Genomic DNA, 20,881 nt, shown 5'->3' on the forward strand with positions numbered 1-20,881 from the left:
AATCACTGCTGTTCAGGAGAGAATTCAGGAAAGCTATTGCTGTTTTAGGAAAGTACAAGAGGCCGTAAGGGTACAGCCCAGGCCTGAACTCTTTTCACTGAGACCTCTTTTTGTGTACGTGGATACGTGCTTTCATTCTCCGTCCAGGTTACCCAGGCAAAGAAAGGGGAAGGAATGCTACTGAAGGTGGGAACTGGGCCTTCTAGCAGGTAGACTGGTTGAAGGAGACTAAAATTCCAGCCCAAAGCCATTGTGACCTTGTGAGAACACATCCTCGCCTGTCAGTGGGTCTTTGCTGGATGTATCTGTTCAAGTTCAATCATGAGCACTGTCCTAAGAAAAAGCAAAGGGTGCAGTTATAACTGTCCATTGCAGCTGCTACTAACACTGACAGGGCATACGCTTTGGGTTAGTAAGAGGTAAAAAGTTTCCTCTGGTTATTTGGGGAACAGAAGATTGTGAAATGATCTACTGTAAGCCACTCCTTTGCTTTGACCAGTTGCATCAAACAGCGATTTCTACCTTTTTTGAATGCCTACTGGACACAGTGCTGATGGAGACAATTTTTTATAACAGTATTTTTCTTCTAATAGTATGCAAAGCCTTTCCTAAAACTTTATCAATTACCTGCCTAGAAAATGAAAAGTAGCTGTTAAAAACTGCCAGATCCTTAATGTGATTGACTATGGCTGGTTTTAGTCAGCAAAAGGTCTCCAAGTAACAAATGACTTGTCCATTCGTTCTCTGACAAGAAAGACCGGCGAGGCTTGAATATCATTTACGCTCAATCAAATACTAATGCTGATGGAAAACTCTGGGGTTTGGTGACTCTCAATGTGCCCCACTGGGGCATGGAGAAATGTATCGCCACTTAACATGTATACTGCGTAATGGATCTGAAAGGCTCTTCCAGTCATCACTGCGGCTGCCTCTTTATCTTGCCAGGCCTGTAGCTGTAAGATATGCATTAATTGAAATGACAAATTGCATAAACATGCGTTTCTCAGTTGGCACTTCCCTGCTAAATGCTTATGAAACTGTTAACTACAGAAAACAAAAGATGGATGGAAGAAGATCACTTTTACAAAATTATTTTTATAGAAAAAACAGAAGAGTTTGATGTATGCAAACTCACAGGCATCCCATATTTCACAGCTGGGGAAGAGCAATAATTTTCCCCCGGTAATGGGTCTTTATTATGTCAGATACAGAAAGATTTGCACTTTATTACTGGTAAGAAAGTCCAAATTAAAGAAGTGACTTCATGTGGTAGAAACTGGCCTTGGGATATAGTGGATACAGGACATCTCCCCTCTCACCATAGAGGTGATTACAAGATTTTAAGATGCAGTTCAAACAAATGTTTTACAATATAATAAAAACGTTGATTATGGCATAAAAAGCCATAAAATTCGATCTCTCCCTTTTTTTTTGTGTGTGTACACACTGGTCAAAATAAGATCAACTGTAAAAAAGAACAGATTATTATTTTGCCAGGTTGGACCAGATGATCCTTGAGGTCCCTTCCAACCTGGTATTCTATGATTCTATGATTATTAAACTGCAGTGTAGCAAACACCAATATATTGTACCTATGTGTTTCCTTTAAAACATTGTGCAGAATAATTATAGCTAGAACAAAGGAAGCTCAGAAAATTTGAACACTGGAGCTTTTTTTGGTTTTTGGGGAGGAAAAAAAAAACCACCAGCCATAAAGAAGTTCTGATATTCATTTCTAAATTCTAACAAATACTTCGATTATACTATGCTTTGCCACATCTGGCCTTCAGCTTTGGACCTCATCCAGTTTCCTGTAGAACAAGAGGAAATCTAGCTCAAAACTTTGGTTGTGCTATTTTCTAAATGGCATAATACAAACCATCAATTTAACTAGCATTTTCCTCTGCGTCATTTAGTAACACAACTGAATTAATTTTCCTGAAGAAAAGCAGCAACTCCCCTTTTTGTTTATTTAAAAAATTGCAACTGATTCCTCAGTGGCACACCCAAGCCTTAAATAAGAAGCAGTAACTAATTATTTCATTATTTCCATGTTCCCTTTCAGACATTCCTTTAAGAATTATAAAGCATCTAATCTGCACTTGTAGTTACCTAAATAAAATGCGTCTGTATAGAAAGGAATCCCAGCACCTATAAAGACAACTACTATAAATGCATTGTGAGTTTTTACTCTAAAGCATGACATTCTCTTAAGGCCTTGGTCTTGCACTTATTTAGCATATGAGTAGTCCTACTAAAGCAAGACTCATTCATAGGTTTTTTCACTGGTGGAGTTTTCTTTTATTTATATATATATTTTAGGCAACATATTATGAAAGTTGGAAGGAGGAAAATAAACCGGTAACATGAGGTGAGCTAACCGTCAGTGTACATGTACAGCCTTTGACGCAGCATCTCGACACAGAGAAATCGCAGCAAAGTCAGTGGCTAAGCCAAACCATAAGTTTGTGTAATAAAGAGAAATTGTTCAAGGTTTTTCCTTTAGTGGCAAAACCCAATACTCCCAAGTGAATATCTTTCCCCTCTAGTGCAATACCCTGCAGATGTGACTAAACCTAAAAATAATTTCTAAGAAAAGGTTCCAGCATTTAACACAATGTATGTACTGCCTTTCTAACCCTTCCTTCGTTCATTGTCAAATGATGATGTAAAGAATTTCATAAGTAAACAAAACAAAACAAGATAAAAATTAACTTAATTTACACAACCAATAAAAAAGTTTAAAGCAATGATAGAAAAATAATATAAAGGCTAGATACACTAAATGCCAGTTCAACTGTATTAAGCTTTGGTAGAACAGTTAAAGAGCATAGCACCAATAAAATCCAATGTCAATACATGCTTCAGTATGCATGAGCTGTGATGAAAATGTAAATTTTGGCAAGAAAAGTAGTGTATGTTCCCTGACGCCACAGTTTCATTTCAACATCTAACAAAAAGTCTTTAGGCTCTTTCACTTGTCGCTGAAGATAGACAATGCCCGTGTACGAGTTCAGCCTTCGAGTGCTGAAGTAGTTTTCTTCATTTCCCTTGTTGATAGTAAGGATTATGTTGTCTCCAGCATAGGCAGGCGATGGTCCAATACGGAAAATATGAGCTGGGACCACGATATTGGTCTGGAAGTTCAGCTGGTAATAGGTAATGCGCACCGGGGTATTTTGGCAGTCCAGATAATTAAAACAACTGATTCGTTCACACCTCCTAAGAGATGAGAAATGAAACACGTTCAGTGTCCATGTAATATCAGGTAAAACATATATTTCAGAGTATTGCAGTATATCAGACAAACATGAGTCCCAAACTTCAGCTGGGTAATTATCAGCTGCTTGTTCTGCTTTTACAGTACCCATAAAGCATTTGTAAACAATATATACATCAGTGTACAACAGTGTAAGAAAAACATCATGGACATGGGGAGCTGTGTTGGGAAGCTCCACAACAAGGAAAGAGCCAGAGTCATGTTGCAAGCACAGAGCTTGGAAGAGGAATCTGTGATCCATCACCAACAGCACAAGCCTAGGACAGTACTCCAGGAAAACAAGAACAAAAGCACTTTAAAAGGCAGCTAATAGGAGACAAGCTGCTCATCCTGCAAAGCTGCACAGTTCTATATGGCAGGAGAAGTACGTTTTAAGTCTAACTTAAATCCAACTACATATGGCAACTGAATACGGTTTCCCAAAGCGCTGGCAGCCACTGAGGCAGGAAATGGGTCGGAGATTCTGGGGCTGCCAAGCCTCAGCTGCTGGGGAGCTGGGAGCAGTGGGGCTGTGCCATTCCCAGAACCGTGAAGCCTGGCAAGCTCACGATCCTGCTCCCCTTCAATGTTTCAACACTCTCCAAGGAACCGCAATCTGATTATTAAACAGGGAGCCCCCAAACCACTGCAAAAGTGGTGCATGGAGCAGGCGGGCAGCTACTGCAATAAGATCTATTTTTTAAAAAACTTAATTATAAACAGAGCCCTTTAAGAGCTGCAGCAAGTACAGCTGCAAGCTCTGATGACTGCTGTTATAGCAGCAGTTGGGGGGCAAAGCGGGGCTTCTAGGGCTTGGAAGAAGGAAGGGGCAAAAATGGACAGAAAATCTAGATGGGGGAGTATGTGCTCCAGGTACTGAAGCATCTTAGAGCCCTGAGTATTTACATCTGCCCACAGACAGAAGCACTACGCAACATCCACAGCCACTGGACTAGGCTGCTGGCTTTGTTGTGATGGTAATACTTACATGTCAGAAACTTTTCTGTAGTTGGAAGGGCACTCGAAGGACAGGCAGCGGAAACTGCCCTGGATGTTATAGCAAGTCTCTGCAGTGGAACAGTTATGGGTTCCTATTGCACATTCATCAATATCTAATAAGAAACACAAGGGAAAAGACATGCTAAGTTCAAAAATAAGAAGTAATCACAATTTATGGACTGTAACATGCTTATGAGACGCTGTGTGCATAAGAAGCAAGAGCAGTCTGTGGGTCTGGCTCTGCAAGCTGAGAGTTACCTCTTCAGTACCTGTGCCTGCTGTCTGCAGACTAGGACTGCGAGAACCCTGGAGGAAATGCACGGGGTGTGAAATGCACATTCAGGTGAGGTGCGTCAGGTTCATCTCTGTGCATGGACAGACACTGGTTGGCATTTGGAGTGACGGGGTAAATCACATTGATTCCTATTCTGCTAAAGTTCATATGCCTTCTATGGAAAAAAATTTCCTTCCTTGACATTATCAGTTAAAAAGAGATGACAGTACCACTCAGCAGTGTGTGCAATGGACAAGGGATCCCACTCTTCCCTACAAGCAGTTTGTGATGCTGTGTAGTAGTCCTTCCCCTGCTTGGCAGAAAGTGTGGCCAGTTGCAGCCACCCAGCACATGGCCAGGGCCTTCTACCATGGGAGGAGTTTCTTTACCTGTACCTTGCAAACATTGGCACACCCCTGTGAAAACAGCTAGCCTCACTCCAAACACATCTGGTACAACACTGGGTTTAACTTTAGGGGAGAATAAACATGGGAGGGAAAATAATTTCTCAAAACCCAAGATCCTCCTGTCTTACTACTTTCCACTGCAATAGAAACCAAACATGAACATGTTTGGTTCAAACCAGACTTGAACATCTAGACAGAATCGCTAGTGTTGCCATATTGTCCCTCGCTCCTGAGGTGTCAGAGATGTGTTGTAAGTGATACTATAGACCAGGTTGAAAGGAACCAGAATAAACTAACTAGATACCAGTAGTATAAGGCAGTGGAACCCTAAATTCTCAGACCAGCCAACCTGCCCATGCCCACAGCTGCTGTGTAAGCTTTCCACAGCTGTTCTGATTGAAAACAGTTTTAAAATAGTTTTCTGAAATGGATGGGCCAGTTTTTACAGCTCCACAGGCCAAAGGTACTCCCTGAAGCACAGTTTCATGCTCACAGCAAGGTGTTTCTAAACAAGCACGGTTCAGCACGTGAGCACAGTGCACACACGATAAGCTCAATTGCTGTGGGAAGCACCTAACTGGTTTCAAACAGCAGAGCATGTGCACGGATTTCTGCACGGTGTAGACACTGCATGCAAACACTGGAGTACAAGGGTCAGTCCCTGATGAAAGGTGGCCACTGCTATAAATTGCTCACACGCTTCTTACACTATTTGTGATCACAACGGCTCCCTCTTCATGGACAAGGCTGTAAAATGTCCACATATTGCAAGCAAACAAACATTGCCCCGCCACCCAGTCTGCAAAGGGCCTTCCCCTCCCCAGAGCAAGCACACCTAACGGGTGGAGGGATACCCTACTGCTGCCTACACGTGAGCCATTCACAGCCTATTGTGACAAAAGCTGTCCCTCAGGAATAAACAAATCCCATCAGAATAAAAGAACCCATCTTAAAAGCCAACAGGACCTTCTCCCTGACTTCCTGAGAATTGAGAAAGCTGGGCTATGTCAGAAGAAGAATTTCTCTATGCATGCAGGTTGCTCTGGATTAAAGCAGGGGGCAAATACAAAGCAAAGTAGCCAGTTCTATACAGCTGCATAATAAAGGAGATGTAAGCTCCACCAGACTGTTATGGCATATGGGAACTTAAGAACAACACTTTAGAACGAGGCGCACATATTTGAAAATATAAGTTAAATATAAATATCTTCCCGTAATGAGAAGTAATGTTGCAGAAGACATAAAAGAACATTTAAAGCTCAAAGACACTTTATGGCCTAGAACCTAGACGTGGTTACCTAAATAATATGTACGCACAAGCCGTGGGCCTTAAAATGCTGAAAACCAGATGCAATAACAAGGATCCAGCCTGAACAGAAAATATTGGCAAAGCTCTCACAGTCACATTGTGTACTCCCAAATGTCTAGACAACGCACGGAGGCTTTAAAATGAAATAAACGCTAACAGACAAACCATGTGGACTATGTAGGGCTCTGCAGTTCTGCCAATTGTCACAGAAGAGGGAGACTCTTAGAGGAAAACTATAACCTCCCCCTCCCTCCATTCCCCTGGGATGAGAACTGATTTCATACACTGAACTGACTGGTTTAAAAGTCTTGCAAAGAAAAGTATACAATAGGAAGTAGGAAAGAATCAAAGTAAATTAAATCCCTTGCTGATTCTCAGAAGTGCCCCTAGGTGAAAAGAGAATTTCTTCCATATTGCAATCATTGTCATGAAAGCACTCACTTCACCAGTTTGGCTGTGCTGCAAAATACCATAGGCAGTTTCTCCAAAAAGATCCATATGTTGAGATGCTATTACATGAGATACAACTCATCTGTTTGGAAAAAAAAAAAAGGTACAAAGAATGTACCACCAGTAACTCTTAAGAGCTGGTCAGATGACGAGCAACCGGCGCCAGATCTCTAGCTGGTAGAAACCAACAGAATCTTCTCAAGTTTAGTGCAGCTGGCATCAATTCAGACTGCTCTTCTGACCACGTCTTCAGAGACACCTCCGTATATAAGCCTTCCCAAACTTGTAACTATAAACTTGCAAAGCTCAAAAAAAGGGCACGTACTTGGGGGCTACTCCTAGTGGGTGACCAAACGCCAGCCTGCCCAGCCACACACACAGCTGCCACACGTGCTAAGTTCTGCCAGGAGACCAACGCCGCCCTTTAAGGAGGCTGCACGTACCAGGTGGCACAGGCACTCTGAAAAGCCTTTCCAAGTGTCACTGTACAGCTCGCTCACTTAGCAAGGCTAGTCTATATAACTGGAACCCTCTCCCCTCAGGGTGAGCGTGCACGGAGGATTTCACACCACACAAACACCGCAAGTGTGGTCCATAGGTCTGTGTGGCAAACTGTCCTCCTCCACCTCCAGCACCTGGATCGTGCTGGGTGCCTCTGCCTTGGGAGAGCTGTGCTGGCCAGTTAACGAAGTGGCTCACACTGTTAACTCTGGAAAATGTCCTCAGCTCAAATCTGACAGAGATGGCAACTAACAGGCAGAAAAATAATTAGCAGGAAAAAAAAAAAAAGTCTGAGGAGAGTTATAGCTGCAGTTTTCTAAAGGTGAGTTTTATGTAAGAATTTAAGTGCACATGGATATAATGGCATTCATACCGAAAACCACATTTTAAAAAACTCCCAACTTTTAAAATCTTTAAGAAAGATTTTAAGCATCATTTAGCCTGTTTCCCTGCTCCAAAGTCAGGACCAAGTATGGTCATGCCGTTCATGACATACATAGTGTAAGGTCACTGCCAGTACCATGGAGAAGAGAACTTAAGCACAGGAGATAGGTAACCAAAAGTTATGTGAAGGGCTCCTGAAAAACTAAAGGCAGGAAATACCTGGTAGTTAGTGTAACCCACTGCAGGAACGCATGTAGAGTACATAAAGGTAACGAGATCTTCAATCATCATTATACAGTCAGTGCATCTTTTGGAAATGGGGGAGTTTTACTTCAAAAACAGACAGCTGTGCAGCAGATGAAAACCACCAGACACCCAGAAGACACTTCTATGATTCTGGAGAAAAAGTGTGTGTGTTTGTGTGTAGGATATAAATCATTTACACTAACATTTACTAACACCAACATAATTAAACTTAGGTGGCAGACTTCTGGATGTCCAAGTCCGCATTACAGCTCCTACATTCACTCTCAGTTTTCTGGGGCAGGAAAAGTGCATCTCATAATGAAGCCACAGATTTCTGCATCTGGCACCTCTAAAAAAATGGATCGCTTACTGCTGTGCCAAGGTGCACATACAGCTCATGCAAGTAATCACGTGCTCCAATTTGAATGATGAGGTGGGCTCCCTTAGGAATTCATTTAAACAATTAGCTCACATTGACAGGAGAGTTGCCACAGTACTTTTTCTAGCAAAAGAAAGAGCTGACGCTGCACATACCAGTATTTGGCAACTTTGTCAAATACTGGCTTTTTAACAATGACTAATATCAAACAAGGAGTCTTGACTGAATAACTGTAATGGTTTAGATAATTTCAAGGATTAAAGTTTCATAATTAAAGTTTCAGTTCCTAAACTCCTCATTACCTCGACAGGTTCTTCCATTTGCTGCCATGGTATATCCCTGCTCAGGACAAGCACACTGATAACTACCAGGAACATTGACGCAGCGGAAAGTACAAAGGATGCCGGCACTCTGTGTGCACTCATCGATATCTGGGGGGAAAAAAAACCCACAATTACAAACATATGACAAAAAGAAAAACAGAAATCTGGAAAGGGACACTGTAAAAACACAAGAATTTTTTTATCTGGTGAATTTCTAATATACTCTTAAACACGAATGCAACCGTGAAAGTTTGCCATTGCTCTAGGACTGTTGATGGTGCTTTCTGAAATGCTGCACACAAGATTGCTCCCAAAAATGCTGGTTGCAAGCAGTATGGACTCTCAGAAAAGTACAAGTCCTGGGCACATCTGAGTTTAAAAAACTCTCTCTTGTACCTCTGTAGTTCTTCTAGGATTGTTTTGAGGGCTTCCTTGCACTAGGAAGAATGTGGATTTCTGCATCATTTCTTGATGGAGACTCTCCAAGGTGTCACTATTGGTAACTTCAAGAAAACAGGCAAAACCCTTCCTGTCTCCATCCTGATCACTCCTCATTCACCCACCAGCAGCAGAAGCAGGAGCAAGCCTTCATCCGACCATGGCTGAGAGGAGGCTTTAATTAATGTAATGGAGGTATAGATTTATCTTCCTTTTATTTTTTTTAATCATAATCTCTAGCCCCATGAAACAATAACCTCACCATTTCCAGTGTCACATAAATGTATTCCAGCCCCCAGTAGGAGGCATGAAAATGAACTGCATTTTCCAGTAGTTGGTAGAGTTCCCTTTTGCAGCTTTTGCATCAGGGTGTCACTATCATCCTTAGCCATCACCTGCAGCACTAGGTGCTGCTGAGAGTCAGACAGCCCCAGCTGTTAAAGAGTATACGCATCTTTAACTTGCTCTGACAAAGCAGCAAGCCTTACCTTTACAAGAATGCCCGTCTTCTGCTAGCTGGAAACCTTGCCTGCAGTAACACTGATAGGAACCATAAACATTGGCACACTCCTGGCTGCAGGGACTAGTATCACATTCATTCACATCTGTATCCAAAAACAAACCCACAGACATTGCCACAATGGTTCAGAATGGTATCTTCCACTATATCTTGCCTCTCAGAATAGCTACCAGATCCTTCTCATCAGAGTGAGTAAGGATGGATTAATTTGTCCCAGGAAGACGCTTCTGCTCCCTAGACAGAATGCATGGGGATTCTCACGCAAGAAGTGTGAGATGTCTGTTGCACCTGACTTTTTTTTCTGTATATGCCAATGCAAACACATACACATGCAACACGTGTATCAGACCTTATATGTTATGGTTGATTAAAAATATGCAATCATTTCCTGAAAAAAGTAATGGAGAATTTACAAAGGTTCTATACAATTAAAAATAAATTTTCCCAAGTTTTGTCACTACCAAATTTCGTCTTTATTAAAATAAGAATGAAAGTCTCCAATTCTTTGTTATGTTCTCCTTTTCTCTCATCTGGAAGGAAAGGAAAAAGTATGTGAGGGAAAGGAAGAAAGAAGAAATTTGTCAGCTTTCATCTGACAGTTTGAGTGTTCAGCTGAATATCTGCAAATTTCAGCACACATAAATCATGGGTTTACTGTATTTATATTTCACCTCCACTTCTCTAAAGTCCCTTAATTCACACTGTAATTTCTTCTCCGTAGAAAAAATGTCTGGTACCTTCACAATGCTTCCCATCATAAGACAAGCGGAAACCAGAAGAACAAGTGCAATGGTAGGACCCAGGGGTGTTCTCACACGTGTGCTGACACAGGCGTCCAGGGTAATTCCAGCACTCGTTTATGTCTGCCAGCATAATAAAAAAAATTCAATCAACTTAGAAAAAAGAGCATCAAACCAGATGCAGGAGGATATTTTAAAAAGTGTCAGAGATTGTTTTGCGAAGCACGGAACACTGCAACCTCAGGTTTTATGCAGTCTGACTTTATGCTCTAATTGGTGTACAGTAGTGAGAAAATACAAAATGCTGTATCATAATCTCTTACGAAGAAAGTTGTGAAATCTTCAGAAAGATAAATTTGTACAGCTGTAGAAGTGTAACCCCTAGGAAAGCACTTTGCAGATTACTTTAATTGATAACCTCCAGCTCAACCAAACCAAGGACACCCGGTCTGAAATCACAGCATGGAGTGGCAGAGCTCTAAATAGCCAGTCGCACTGAACAACAACTGCTTTGGAGGTGATTCCATTATCTTTTGAGGCACTGCATTGCAGAACTAATAACTGCACACTAGGATGGTGCTAAATACTGCCTTCAGGTCCAAGGCTCAATCAATCAGTCGTTTCATCTCATCTTGTGCCTTACATACCAATGCAGCTTCTGCTGAATGCATCGTACTGATATCCCATCTTGCAGTCACAGCGATAAGCCCCAGGAAGATTATGACAAATCTGCCCTTCGCCACAACGGTGTACCCCAGTCTGACACTCATCCACATCTGCAGAACCAGAGAAAGCAATTAGTTTAAACACAGTTTGCTGAAAATCAATGTTTACAAAGGGGGTGGGGGTGGCAGCACAAAATACTTAATTAAATATCAGGAATAGAAACTGTCAGGGTTGTCTCCTGGCCCACTGTGCTCTTCTCAAAGTCAGCTTTACGTAAGTAAAAGATTTGAAAAGCAATACGTTATCTTAAAAGTGAAAATGGTAACTGTAACTGCAGTGGAGCTTTCCCAGCATATTCTGCATTGCAATGTAAACATATTTTGATTTTGATCAAACCATGACATTTAAACACCCTATTCTGATGTTCTGCCATTACATGAGTCACGACAAGCAATTTAAAGCAAAACAAGCACTAGCCAGAAATTCTGCTCATCTCTTCAATTAAAGCAATTGCTATTTTCATCTGTAGTTGCCCTTTCAATCTTGCTTCTGCTATCTACCTTTTGCTCTTTCCCTATGTTGATCTTTTTTCTTTTATCAGTCAACTCACATTTTGATATTCCTCATGGCCTCTCATCAAAATTCCAATACCAACAAATTAGCTGATTCTCCACTCACATGCATCACTTCCAATCTCATTTTAAAAATCCTCAGATGAAGATGAGAGTTTTCAATACATGCTGATTTACAAGACTTGCAACATGACTAAATAGCTCATCAGTATCTAACAAATCCCCATTACCATCTGTGACAAGAAGCATCAAAAAGTCTGATTAACCCTCAAAAACTTGTGTTTCTTCAAGTATTCTGAGTTCTGCCATCAGATCCTGCTTCCTTCCTATTATTCACATCTTCAACGACTTTTAAAACCCAAATCACTGTACATGTAATATTAATTAGGATGGTAGTCTAAGGCTGGAGGTTCTCCATACTGCCCTATTTGAAGTCATAAATTTGAGCACTATGACATTTCAAAGGGTTCCTGGGCAGTTCTCCATCAAACAACAGCCCTGGAGAATGCTCCAGAGAGCGTTCACTTGCCGAGAAAATGACGGGGAAATGAGAGCAAGTTACAGAAACTTGGATTTGGAAAAGTGGAGATTATATCAACCCTGATGAGAGGTGCTAACAAATACTTTGTTCAATATTTCAGCACAGGCTCCCACCTACACGGTCCCTGCTGGCACCAGGGTTAGGGAAGGCAGGGAATGCCACTTGCCAAGCAAGGAATTCCTGATGGGCTCATAGATTTCTGCTGAAACAGCCTCCTCACTTTCTTTTAAGATCAGATGTAGCATCAATCCAACGAAGTTTCTAATGCAGACACTAATTTGTAAAGTAGGAGTTTTATTTACAATGAATTCATGTGTGCGACCATTTCATTAGTTTGTCCATAATTATATATTCCATCACGTTCACGCTTTAATTACTTCTAGTGCATTATACCATCAGAAGTGTGCCATATTTCACCAGTTACAGTAGTTTTCAGTTAAATGTAAGAGGTATTTTTTAATAACTCATTTACTCAATCGGAAAGTATAAACAGTTTGAGGAGAAATGAATCCTGTGAACAGAGAAGATGACCACACAAGTGTAGTTCTGCTGGAGAAACATGTGCAGATGATGTATTTACTACTGTGAATATATCTGAATCAGGAATTGAATTAGCTATTGTAATGCCTTAAAGAAAATAAGTCTTTATCATAGAGAAGGGAAATTAGGACCATATGCTTTTCTTTGTTCTTCTCCATGCTCTCTGCCTACTTAAAGAAAGCCATATATAAAAAAAACAAAACCAAAACAGCCAAAAGATAGAGACTGCAAACAGAGACTGAGCACAGAGAGCAAAGACAGAGAAATCACCAATTAATATTAAACATTTGTTTACCAAAATCAAACTAGAGAAGCTTCTTTATACCTGCTCCTTAAAAATATCGTCAATCATGTAAAGTAGAGACGAAGTGTCGTCAGTAATTACAATGTATTGTGTTATCTCATCATGCTCTAAAGAGACCAATGCTGTATTGGTAATGGCAATTTCATCCTCTGTCACGTATTTACACACAGTCACTCTCTTTTAGGAACAAGTGGGGAAAAAAGCTGGATTCTTCCTATAAATCATCAGTTTGAAATTTAAGAACGTAATTTGCCCTAGCCATGATTAGGGCTTGAAAACGAAGACTGTTAGCACTACAGCCAAGCCTTCTGAGCTGCTCAGTGAGGACTGCTGAATTGCGACAAAAATGAGACATTCATGGAGCTGTTGGCATGGTGGTAACCCTCAAATCAATTTCAGGGTCACCACACTTTACCTGGTGCAAACACATCTATCCCAGCTGACTGCTGAAACAGAACCAATCGAAACCAGCTGAAGAACTGGGTCTTTATAGCAACGGAGACATACAGGACTTTTGGCCCTTCCCTTTGTAACAACTGAAGCATTTCAGGCTGCTGTGTAATAGGGCAGCGAATGACACTGCACTACTTTGCCCTGAATTTGCACAACACAACCTCCTAGAGCTGTGTTAGGAAGCCTTCTAAATGTCCTCATTTATAGGCATAAACTGTCCCCCGTCTTCTGCTACTTCCAAATCTTCCTCACCGTCTGACTGGCCAGTCACCTTCTACATGGTCAGGGTAGTCCTGGACGTAAAATTGGGAAGGAAGATAGAGCCTAATGAAGAGCAAAAAGGAGAATGCAGAAATTTCTGTGGAAATGGGGTCTATCTATACCACTGTTTTTCACAAGTTGCCAGTCACGACCAAATTAATAGCTGCCAGTATGGCTTCCACCCACCTGTAACATCGCACATTGTGTTTATTTTTCATCCTTCCTTTTATTTAAAAGTAGAAATCATTAGGATATCATCACTAACCAAAATGCTGATTTGTCATTTTTTTATTTTTCCCCTGCTGTTGTTTTAGGATTTCCTACCTCATGTAACAGCACGTAGGGTGTTAAAAAACACATAGGCAGCCTTGCCTTGGGCACCCAGGACCAAGCTTTCAGTTCCTTTGTGCCTACTGTGCTCATTTACAGAACAAATGCTAATAAATTATGAAATCTGCTATTCTGAGTCAGTAACTCCATAAACACATTGGAACAAATACAAATCAGTATCAAGCTGTGTGCCAGCCTACATGAATATTTCATTCTTTCCACAAAGAAAGTAAGAATTTATTCTAAACATACACACAACTGGATGCAAATGGGGAGCACCATTTGCTACAAAGCGGTGCTACAAAGAGCATCCACTTAGTACTGCTCTTGTGAGTCCACAAACGCAGCGTTTCTCATTTGCCGCATCCCATGGCTTCAGATCATATCACTTACAGTGGGATACTGTAAAAAAAAATAGCAAAGGATCATGGTGTTGACTGACAGCAGGAGTTTAAAAACGAACTAAATAATATTCACTCCAGAATGGAAGCCAGCAAATCCCATATGCAGTCGAAACCAGCGCCACCCGGCATACCTCCGTGCAGCAGTCAGACATCAGTGCAGAATCCTGTAGTCCAAACAAATCATTGCACTGCTTGGACAGCAAATTCCCGTTCCTCAAATCCATTTAGGAATCTGGCAGTAACTCAAACCCTCTTTTTGGAACTGAAATGTACTTTTTCCTCTGAGAGGGCACCTGGCTGGACACTGGAGTCTGACCTTACCGATGCATCGGGTCCCCTCCTCATTGGAGTGGTAGCCTCTGCTGCATGTCAGCATGTTCCTCTGGCAGGTGTAAGACCCAACGGTATTTATGCAGTTGAATCCTGGTTTACATGGCTCGGGGAGAGATGTGCATTCATTAATATCTGGTGAAGAAAATGAATTAGAATAGTCACAGAAGCTATTTAACCTTTCTGGTCTGTTTTCTTCCAGCTGTCACTTCTTTCCTTCATTTCAATTTATTGTGCCACAAAGATAAGGCTGATGAAGAAGGTCTGCTGTCGTAACATGTTCAAATTCAATATGCAAGCATGCATATCTTTAAAAGGACAGCAATGTTTAAATTAAATTCACAGCAGGATTTGAAGAAAACTACATGTGGTCAATACACACCCCTTGGACAGGCTAAAAGGAACAGGAGTTGGCCAGTGCTGCTGCACATATTACAAAAATATTGCTGATCACACTTACCAACACAGTTTCCCTCAGGGTCTTGTAAAAACCCATCCATGCAGCGCTGCTTTGACTCGCAGTAGAATGATCCTTCCGTATTCTGACAAATGAAGTTTACTTTGCAACTATGAGTTCCTCTCTCGCATTCATCAATATCTGTAAATCAGATCAAAACACCAAATTGTGACTAGTCAAGCTGTAATTTTCAGTAGCCTTCACGACGAGTTAACTCCTCAGAAAGGAAGTTAGGAAGCATCATTTAAACCAGACATCCAGTGTTGACCATGGGAAATCTGATGCTTAGGGGTCTCTTGGACATCCACTTCAGCACAGGCTTCAGAATTTGTTAGGTCCTGCAGCAAATTTGATTTAGGTCCCTACTGCTTTTTTTCACAGCGTCCCTTGTACATCACAAATACTGGAATATCTGCAGTTTAAAAGTCATAAAGACCCAAATTACAACCAGGAATAACCAACACACAATAAAAGGTGTACCACACTCTTCCAAAAGCAAAATGGTCTCTTATTCCTTGTATATCTCAGGGATTCTAGGTAGAAACCTGCCTCCACTGAATTTGATACTATTGGGGCACCTCATTTGAACAGGGATAGGATTTCACTATGTACACAGGCACGTGTGTGTGTATATATATACATGTACTTACATACACAGAACAAACACTTACCCAACTCTGAAAATTATTCTGAAAAAAATCTGAATGAGAGGTAGTAATATTAGTAACAAGTGTTGCTTTTTTTTCCTACTTTGCAGCCAGAGCTCAACACAGCTTTTTTTTTTTTTTATGTATATGACATTATTTATCAAATTATGTTCACCAACTTAATGCTTGCTTTCTAGGCACATTGAAAACCCTTCCTGCAATTTTCAAACTTAGAAATTTACATGCAGCTGATCTGTGTTGAGTAACTGCAGGTATCAGCTGGTACAGTGGCAGTGCTAACATTTTCCAGTTGAAGAAAACCCACCTAGGAACAGACTTCAGTTATAAACATGTTTGAAATTCAATTCCGTTCAATATTTTCAAATGCTGCTTTAACATACACTGGCTCCTGAGAACACTCCCTATGATGAACATCTTTACTACAAGGTAAAGACAAATGGAGGAAACTCCACAGCTGAGGAGACCCTGCTCCTCCAGGCAGACAATGGGAGAACTGCTGGCATTTCTCTTTCTGTTCTAACTCCTCAGATAAATGTTAAGGTCACAGGGGAACATCGGGAGTCTCACAGAAGGTACTATATTAGTAGTTTCCTATTGTATTTACAGACTGACGCAAAAATGTGGAACTGAGGATTTCATAAACTTCTGCAAATTCAATAGTTATCCACAGGCAATTTTACACATAGTCCTGAAACTTTAGTCTTTCTTATAAGTCATTAATTTAAAGTCTAGTTTAAAACAAATTAAAAACATTTGTAAACTTTAGTCTGTTATAATGTACAGACTAGAAAGCCATCCAGATTAGCAATAAATGTTAGAAATGCTACAGAGTCAGACAACAGAACGAGACATTCACAAACAGCCTCTTTAAGTAAACCAACTCAAGTAAAACTACTTATGGCAGCTGTATATAAAGCGAGATTTCTGATCATTTTTATTTTATAACTTATGTTGTATGTCAAGAGCTAAGTTCTTTCCTCGGGCATCTCTTACTCCAGCTGTCAGGAAACTCTTTGTGCAAAAATTTTAGGAGTAAATAACACTGAGTTCTGCCCTGGAAGGCAGGGTCCATATGTCTCTTGCATGCTCCTGTGCTGCAGAGCAGCTTCTGCTGTGCTACGACCACTGATGTTAGCTTCTCCGTTAAACCTCTACAGAGACCAAGGGGGAGACGGAGAATAACTTCTTAACCCCATGACCATTCCAAATGTAAATAAATGCAGACAGACCTCCTAAACACAGGAAGGACGAGGCTGAGGCAGTGTTCAACACCAAACAGTATCAGTCCCTTCAGAGAAAAGCAGAGCTAGGCACAGGAGCATAATGGGGATTCCTCCATCAGTGAGATCTACCTCTAATGCTTTAAAAACAGGGTAAATCCTAATTCATACGGTTTCATGCAGTTTTCAAATAATTTATTGTTATTGCTGGAAACTATTTCAAATAAGAAAATGTTCAGAAGGAGTCTATGAAGCCAAACATCTCCATGATGATGAGCCTTTTTTAGTCACAACCCTGGTATCACAGACCAGTAACAATAAAAAGGTTTGCAACCCTTTTCCTTTTTCGTAACAGCAATTGCATCAACTGAAAAACACTTGTCTTACCAACACATTCTCCATCCTTAAGTTCATAACCTGGCTGACAGCTCAGTTCCTGGAGACATTTGAATGAACCCATCGTGTTGACACAGTGCTCTCTCCGCTGGCAGGTGTGCGCGTCTGTTACACATTCATTAATGTCTACGAGAAACAGTTAAACAATTCAGTGCCACATATTTATCAAGTGATCTGCTTCTTCCTGCACTTTTGGAAGGAGTCAAAAGCTCAAGTGAAACCATTTCTTCCAAAAGACAGTCTATATAGGCTTTGCTACAGTGTTCTGATGCAAGACTTTTTTTACTCCAGGCTCTTTTGTTAACACAGAGTAACTCAAGAGACACAAATCGCAGGGAGATCTCCTCCCCTCTTCCCGAATGATGGCGCAGGCACTGAGGACAAGGGATGGACAGAATGGATTAAATGCAGGGTGAGCAGAGGATCGATAACCAGCTTCTGGTTTACTGACAGAAACCTCCTGGACAACTGAATGAGAAGTGATTAATGCTTATTGCTCATTACCAGCTTTTCATATCTCAGGCAATACATCAGTCCTGCTGCTTCATGCCAGATAGGCAGGAGCTGCTGGTGTGGAACTGTTACAAGAGATTGGTACTGAAACTGCCTGCCTCGCCGAATGTGGCATCACTCATTTCCTAAGGAATGCGTCATTAGAGCTGGATACACGAGAAAATATGGAGAGAGGGATCCTGAAGGCTCAATCAAGTCTGTAAATTCACATTTAAATCTTTAAAGAGATCTGATTTCAGCAGGTGGAGTAGTAGAAAAGTTATTTTTTAAAAATCACTTAAATAACAAGATTGCAGAATGCATTGGAATACGTTGGAATGTATTTCGAATTTGGAAAGGAATACGCCACGCCTTTAAAATGATACATTTTGATAGGCATGGATGAAATAATCTCAAATTCATGCTTTGCTTATTTTAATGGTGAAAGCTAGGAATAGCATGATGAGCAGATACTTATAAGCCACAAAAAGGGGTAGAGACTGGGAAGAGAAACTTGCCATTCTCCACAAAATCTTACACGTTCACTGTTCTATATAAAGCAAAGAAGTATTTCTAGAACTAACAAAAGCCAAATGTGACCAGAACCATTACGAATCATCAGGCTTCTCTGAGCATGAAGCTGTTTTCATACTAAACAATATAGCAAGTATTGTTTAAATCAGATTTCCATTTTGGCTGTAGAACCTCTTCCTCAACAAAGTACACCACCAGATATACTTCCCTTTGTGGAGCATGAAAACAAGAAAAGCCATTTTAAAAGCTTTTTGTCTTAGAAAACGTGTCAGTTTGTTTTCTACCAAATAGATGAGGACCAAGCACCAAGAAATTTCGGTTCCTGCTGAAGTCAGCTAACTGGTGATGTGTGCCAAGTTGTGCAAGACCAGTATGTTAGCTTGTTGCCATTTCACTTATTATTTGTGTTTTCCTTTTGTTGCTATTCTTCACATGCTGCGTACTCGCTTTCCAAAGCCAGCTGATTAATCCTCAGCAAGGTCACTACCACCAGCTGGATATCCTTCTGCCTGTCCCACATGATGTTGCAGTACTTCCACGGAGTGGCAGGTATTTGACTACTCCAAAGATTTTACAGGGTTAATGCTAATGCTGGTACAGTTTCCCAGTTCCTACACACTAAAATGAAAAGTAAGGAGCAAAATTCTCATATGTGGTCTTGGGGCAGTGGGAGTGACCATACCCAAAACTGAAGCCCCCCTCCCAATGCTGAGAGAAGAATATGAACTGCTGTGGTAGACCTCTCCCACCTATCTACACTTGGTTCTTAAATAAATTTGAGATCTTTTAATTTTTTTTTTTTTTTAATTTTAGAGAAAAATGGTTCTGGATAGCCACTTAACAGTATCCAAACCAGGGCAAGACTTTCTACTAGCTATACAACAGATCTCCAATTATCTTTTCTTGCAAACCACAAAAAGCCTTCTCATATAAACAAATCATCAGCACTACACTGCATCATATGAACTGAAGTCAGTTCAGCACAATGTCAGAAGAGCCACTAGGAGGAAAGCATGTTTGTTTGAAATACTACCCAAATAAAGTGGGAAGCATTCCACCTGGTTAGCAGGTGTAAATAGGTAAAAAGAAGGTTCAGAATTCCAAGAGAAAAAGAAATCTAATATAATTTCATGTTTTGTTTATCTTTTTTGATTCAATTTTCAAATTTCTAAGTACTCGTGCAAATAAGCAGAACCGGCCGGAACGCATTTGAGGAAATTAAAATTAGGGAAACTGGAAGCTTACGTACAGAATTTCTGCTTTCAATGAAAGTTTTGTGCACAAGTGACACACTGATGATCTCTAAAGCCTAATGATTGTGACTTGGGCTGAGATGGGAGCCTTAAACTATTAGCCATGCAGTATGCAAAGCTCCACTCTTTCCTCCATCTCTGGTATCAGGCCAGTTGCCAGCCCACCAAAGTTCCTTTTTCATTTTATTAAACAGGCATGCCCTTTTTTGTTCCTTTTTCTAAATGGTCATGCCCCAGAATGAGATCTCAGAAGACTTGCAGCATCTTTCTCATGAGTTCCCATCTGTCCATGACATCACAGAACAGTGTCCCTCAGCATGAGCGTGAGGTGGGAGAAGGCATTGTTGGGAATATGGTCCCAGTCTGTGCTGGGGCAGCACACGAGCTCTCCTGTGCTGGCTCTCTTCAGCCCAGGCTGCACCTATTGTCATTTTGCTCAACCATTATGGCACAAGGTAGAGGGGAGTGAGGACTGAAAACATGTTTATAAAACAGGACACTCTCTCTTATTTTCTTCCCTGTTCATTATCCATAAAATCAAGAGTGCCCATAACCCATCTCTCTTCAGTACTGCAAAACAACTGAACTAGTCAGTACGATGCTTGACAGAGCACTAGGAAAAACATGAGTTATGTTTTCACTTTGAAACAAAGTTAATTCCCAACATCAGACCAGCTGTAGTCTTCATACAACACAATTACGGTTGTGAAGTAGGGCAAGATTATATTTAAAAAAAAAAAAAAACAGGAATAAGAGGAAAAATAATCCAGTAGTACATTAGAAAAAACCTCACGCAGTTCATTTTTGAGAAATCTACTAGGTCTATGTGTGTGGCAACAACATTACTCACTTTATGTCAGTAAAAACCAAAATGAAATGTAATTGTGTAATAGCTCTTCTTTCCCTGGAATTGTTGAAAACAGCAACATATATGTGACCCCTGAGCATATCTGTTGTATCTAAGAAGTTGACATTTTTGCAAAGAAATACCAACATTTACCTAGTACTATTTTTTCCAATACGTACTTCAACATTAAAAAATAATCTTTATACATGTTTTATAAAAATGTGAAATACAAACTTTTTTTTCCTCTGCATCTGTCGTTTCTCATGGGTTTTTTTTCTCTCCAAATTACTTCAGCTCAATTTGTTTCATGGAATACATCTGTTTAATTTAGACCTGTTGTTATTTTTCAACCATCCATCTCATGCTCACACACAGTCCCTATGG

The 20,881-nt window shown here is 40.6% G+C and overlaps 4 protein-coding genes across 8 annotated transcripts in view; all 4 read right to left on the reverse strand.

Moving 5' to 3' along the window:
- Nucleotides 1–20,881, reverse strand: part of LOC121086882 (DNA-directed RNA polymerase II subunit RPB1-like) — a 527,323-nt gene that overhangs the window by 269,140 nt on the left and 237,302 nt on the right. The gene's annotated exons all lie outside the window — the stretch shown is intronic.
- Nucleotides 1–20,881, reverse strand: part of LOC121086932 (translation initiation factor IF-2-like) — a 533,674-nt gene that overhangs the window by 261,908 nt on the left and 250,885 nt on the right. The gene's annotated exons all lie outside the window — the stretch shown is intronic.
- LOC121086877 overlaps nt 1–20,881 on the reverse strand; it is a 503,078-nt gene that overhangs the window by 253,168 nt on the left and 229,029 nt on the right. The window lies entirely within an intron of this gene.
- Nucleotides 1,195–20,881, reverse strand: part of FBLN2 (fibulin 2) — a 107,345-nt gene continuing 87,658 nt past the window's right edge. For all 4 annotated transcript variants that reach the window (XM_040591268.1, XM_040591266.1, XM_040591267.1 and 1 more), the window contains 9 exons: nt 17,363–17,497; nt 15,091–15,228; nt 14,622–14,765; nt 10,877–11,005; nt 10,227–10,352; nt 9,458–9,574; nt 8,511–8,639; nt 4,248–4,371; nt 1,195–3,222 (listed from right to left, as the gene is read on the reverse strand). In XM_040591268.1, coding sequence (XP_040447202.1) covers nt 2,865–3,222; nt 4,248–4,371; nt 8,511–8,639; nt 9,458–9,574; nt 10,227–10,352; nt 10,877–11,005; nt 14,622–14,765; nt 15,091–15,228; nt 17,363–17,497 — 1,400 coding nt within the window. In that variant the 3' untranslated portion in view covers nt 1,195–2,864. The remainder of the gene's footprint in view (nt 3,223–4,247; nt 4,372–8,510; nt 8,640–9,457; nt 9,575–10,226; nt 10,353–10,876; nt 11,006–14,621; nt 14,766–15,090; nt 15,229–17,362; nt 17,498–20,881) is intronic.

Source organism: Falco naumanni, chromosome 4 (assembly GCF_017639655.2).
Source record: "Falco naumanni isolate bFalNau1 chromosome 4, bFalNau1.pat, whole genome shotgun sequence".
NCBI lineage: Eukaryota > Metazoa > Chordata > Aves > Falconiformes > Falconidae > Falco > Falco naumanni.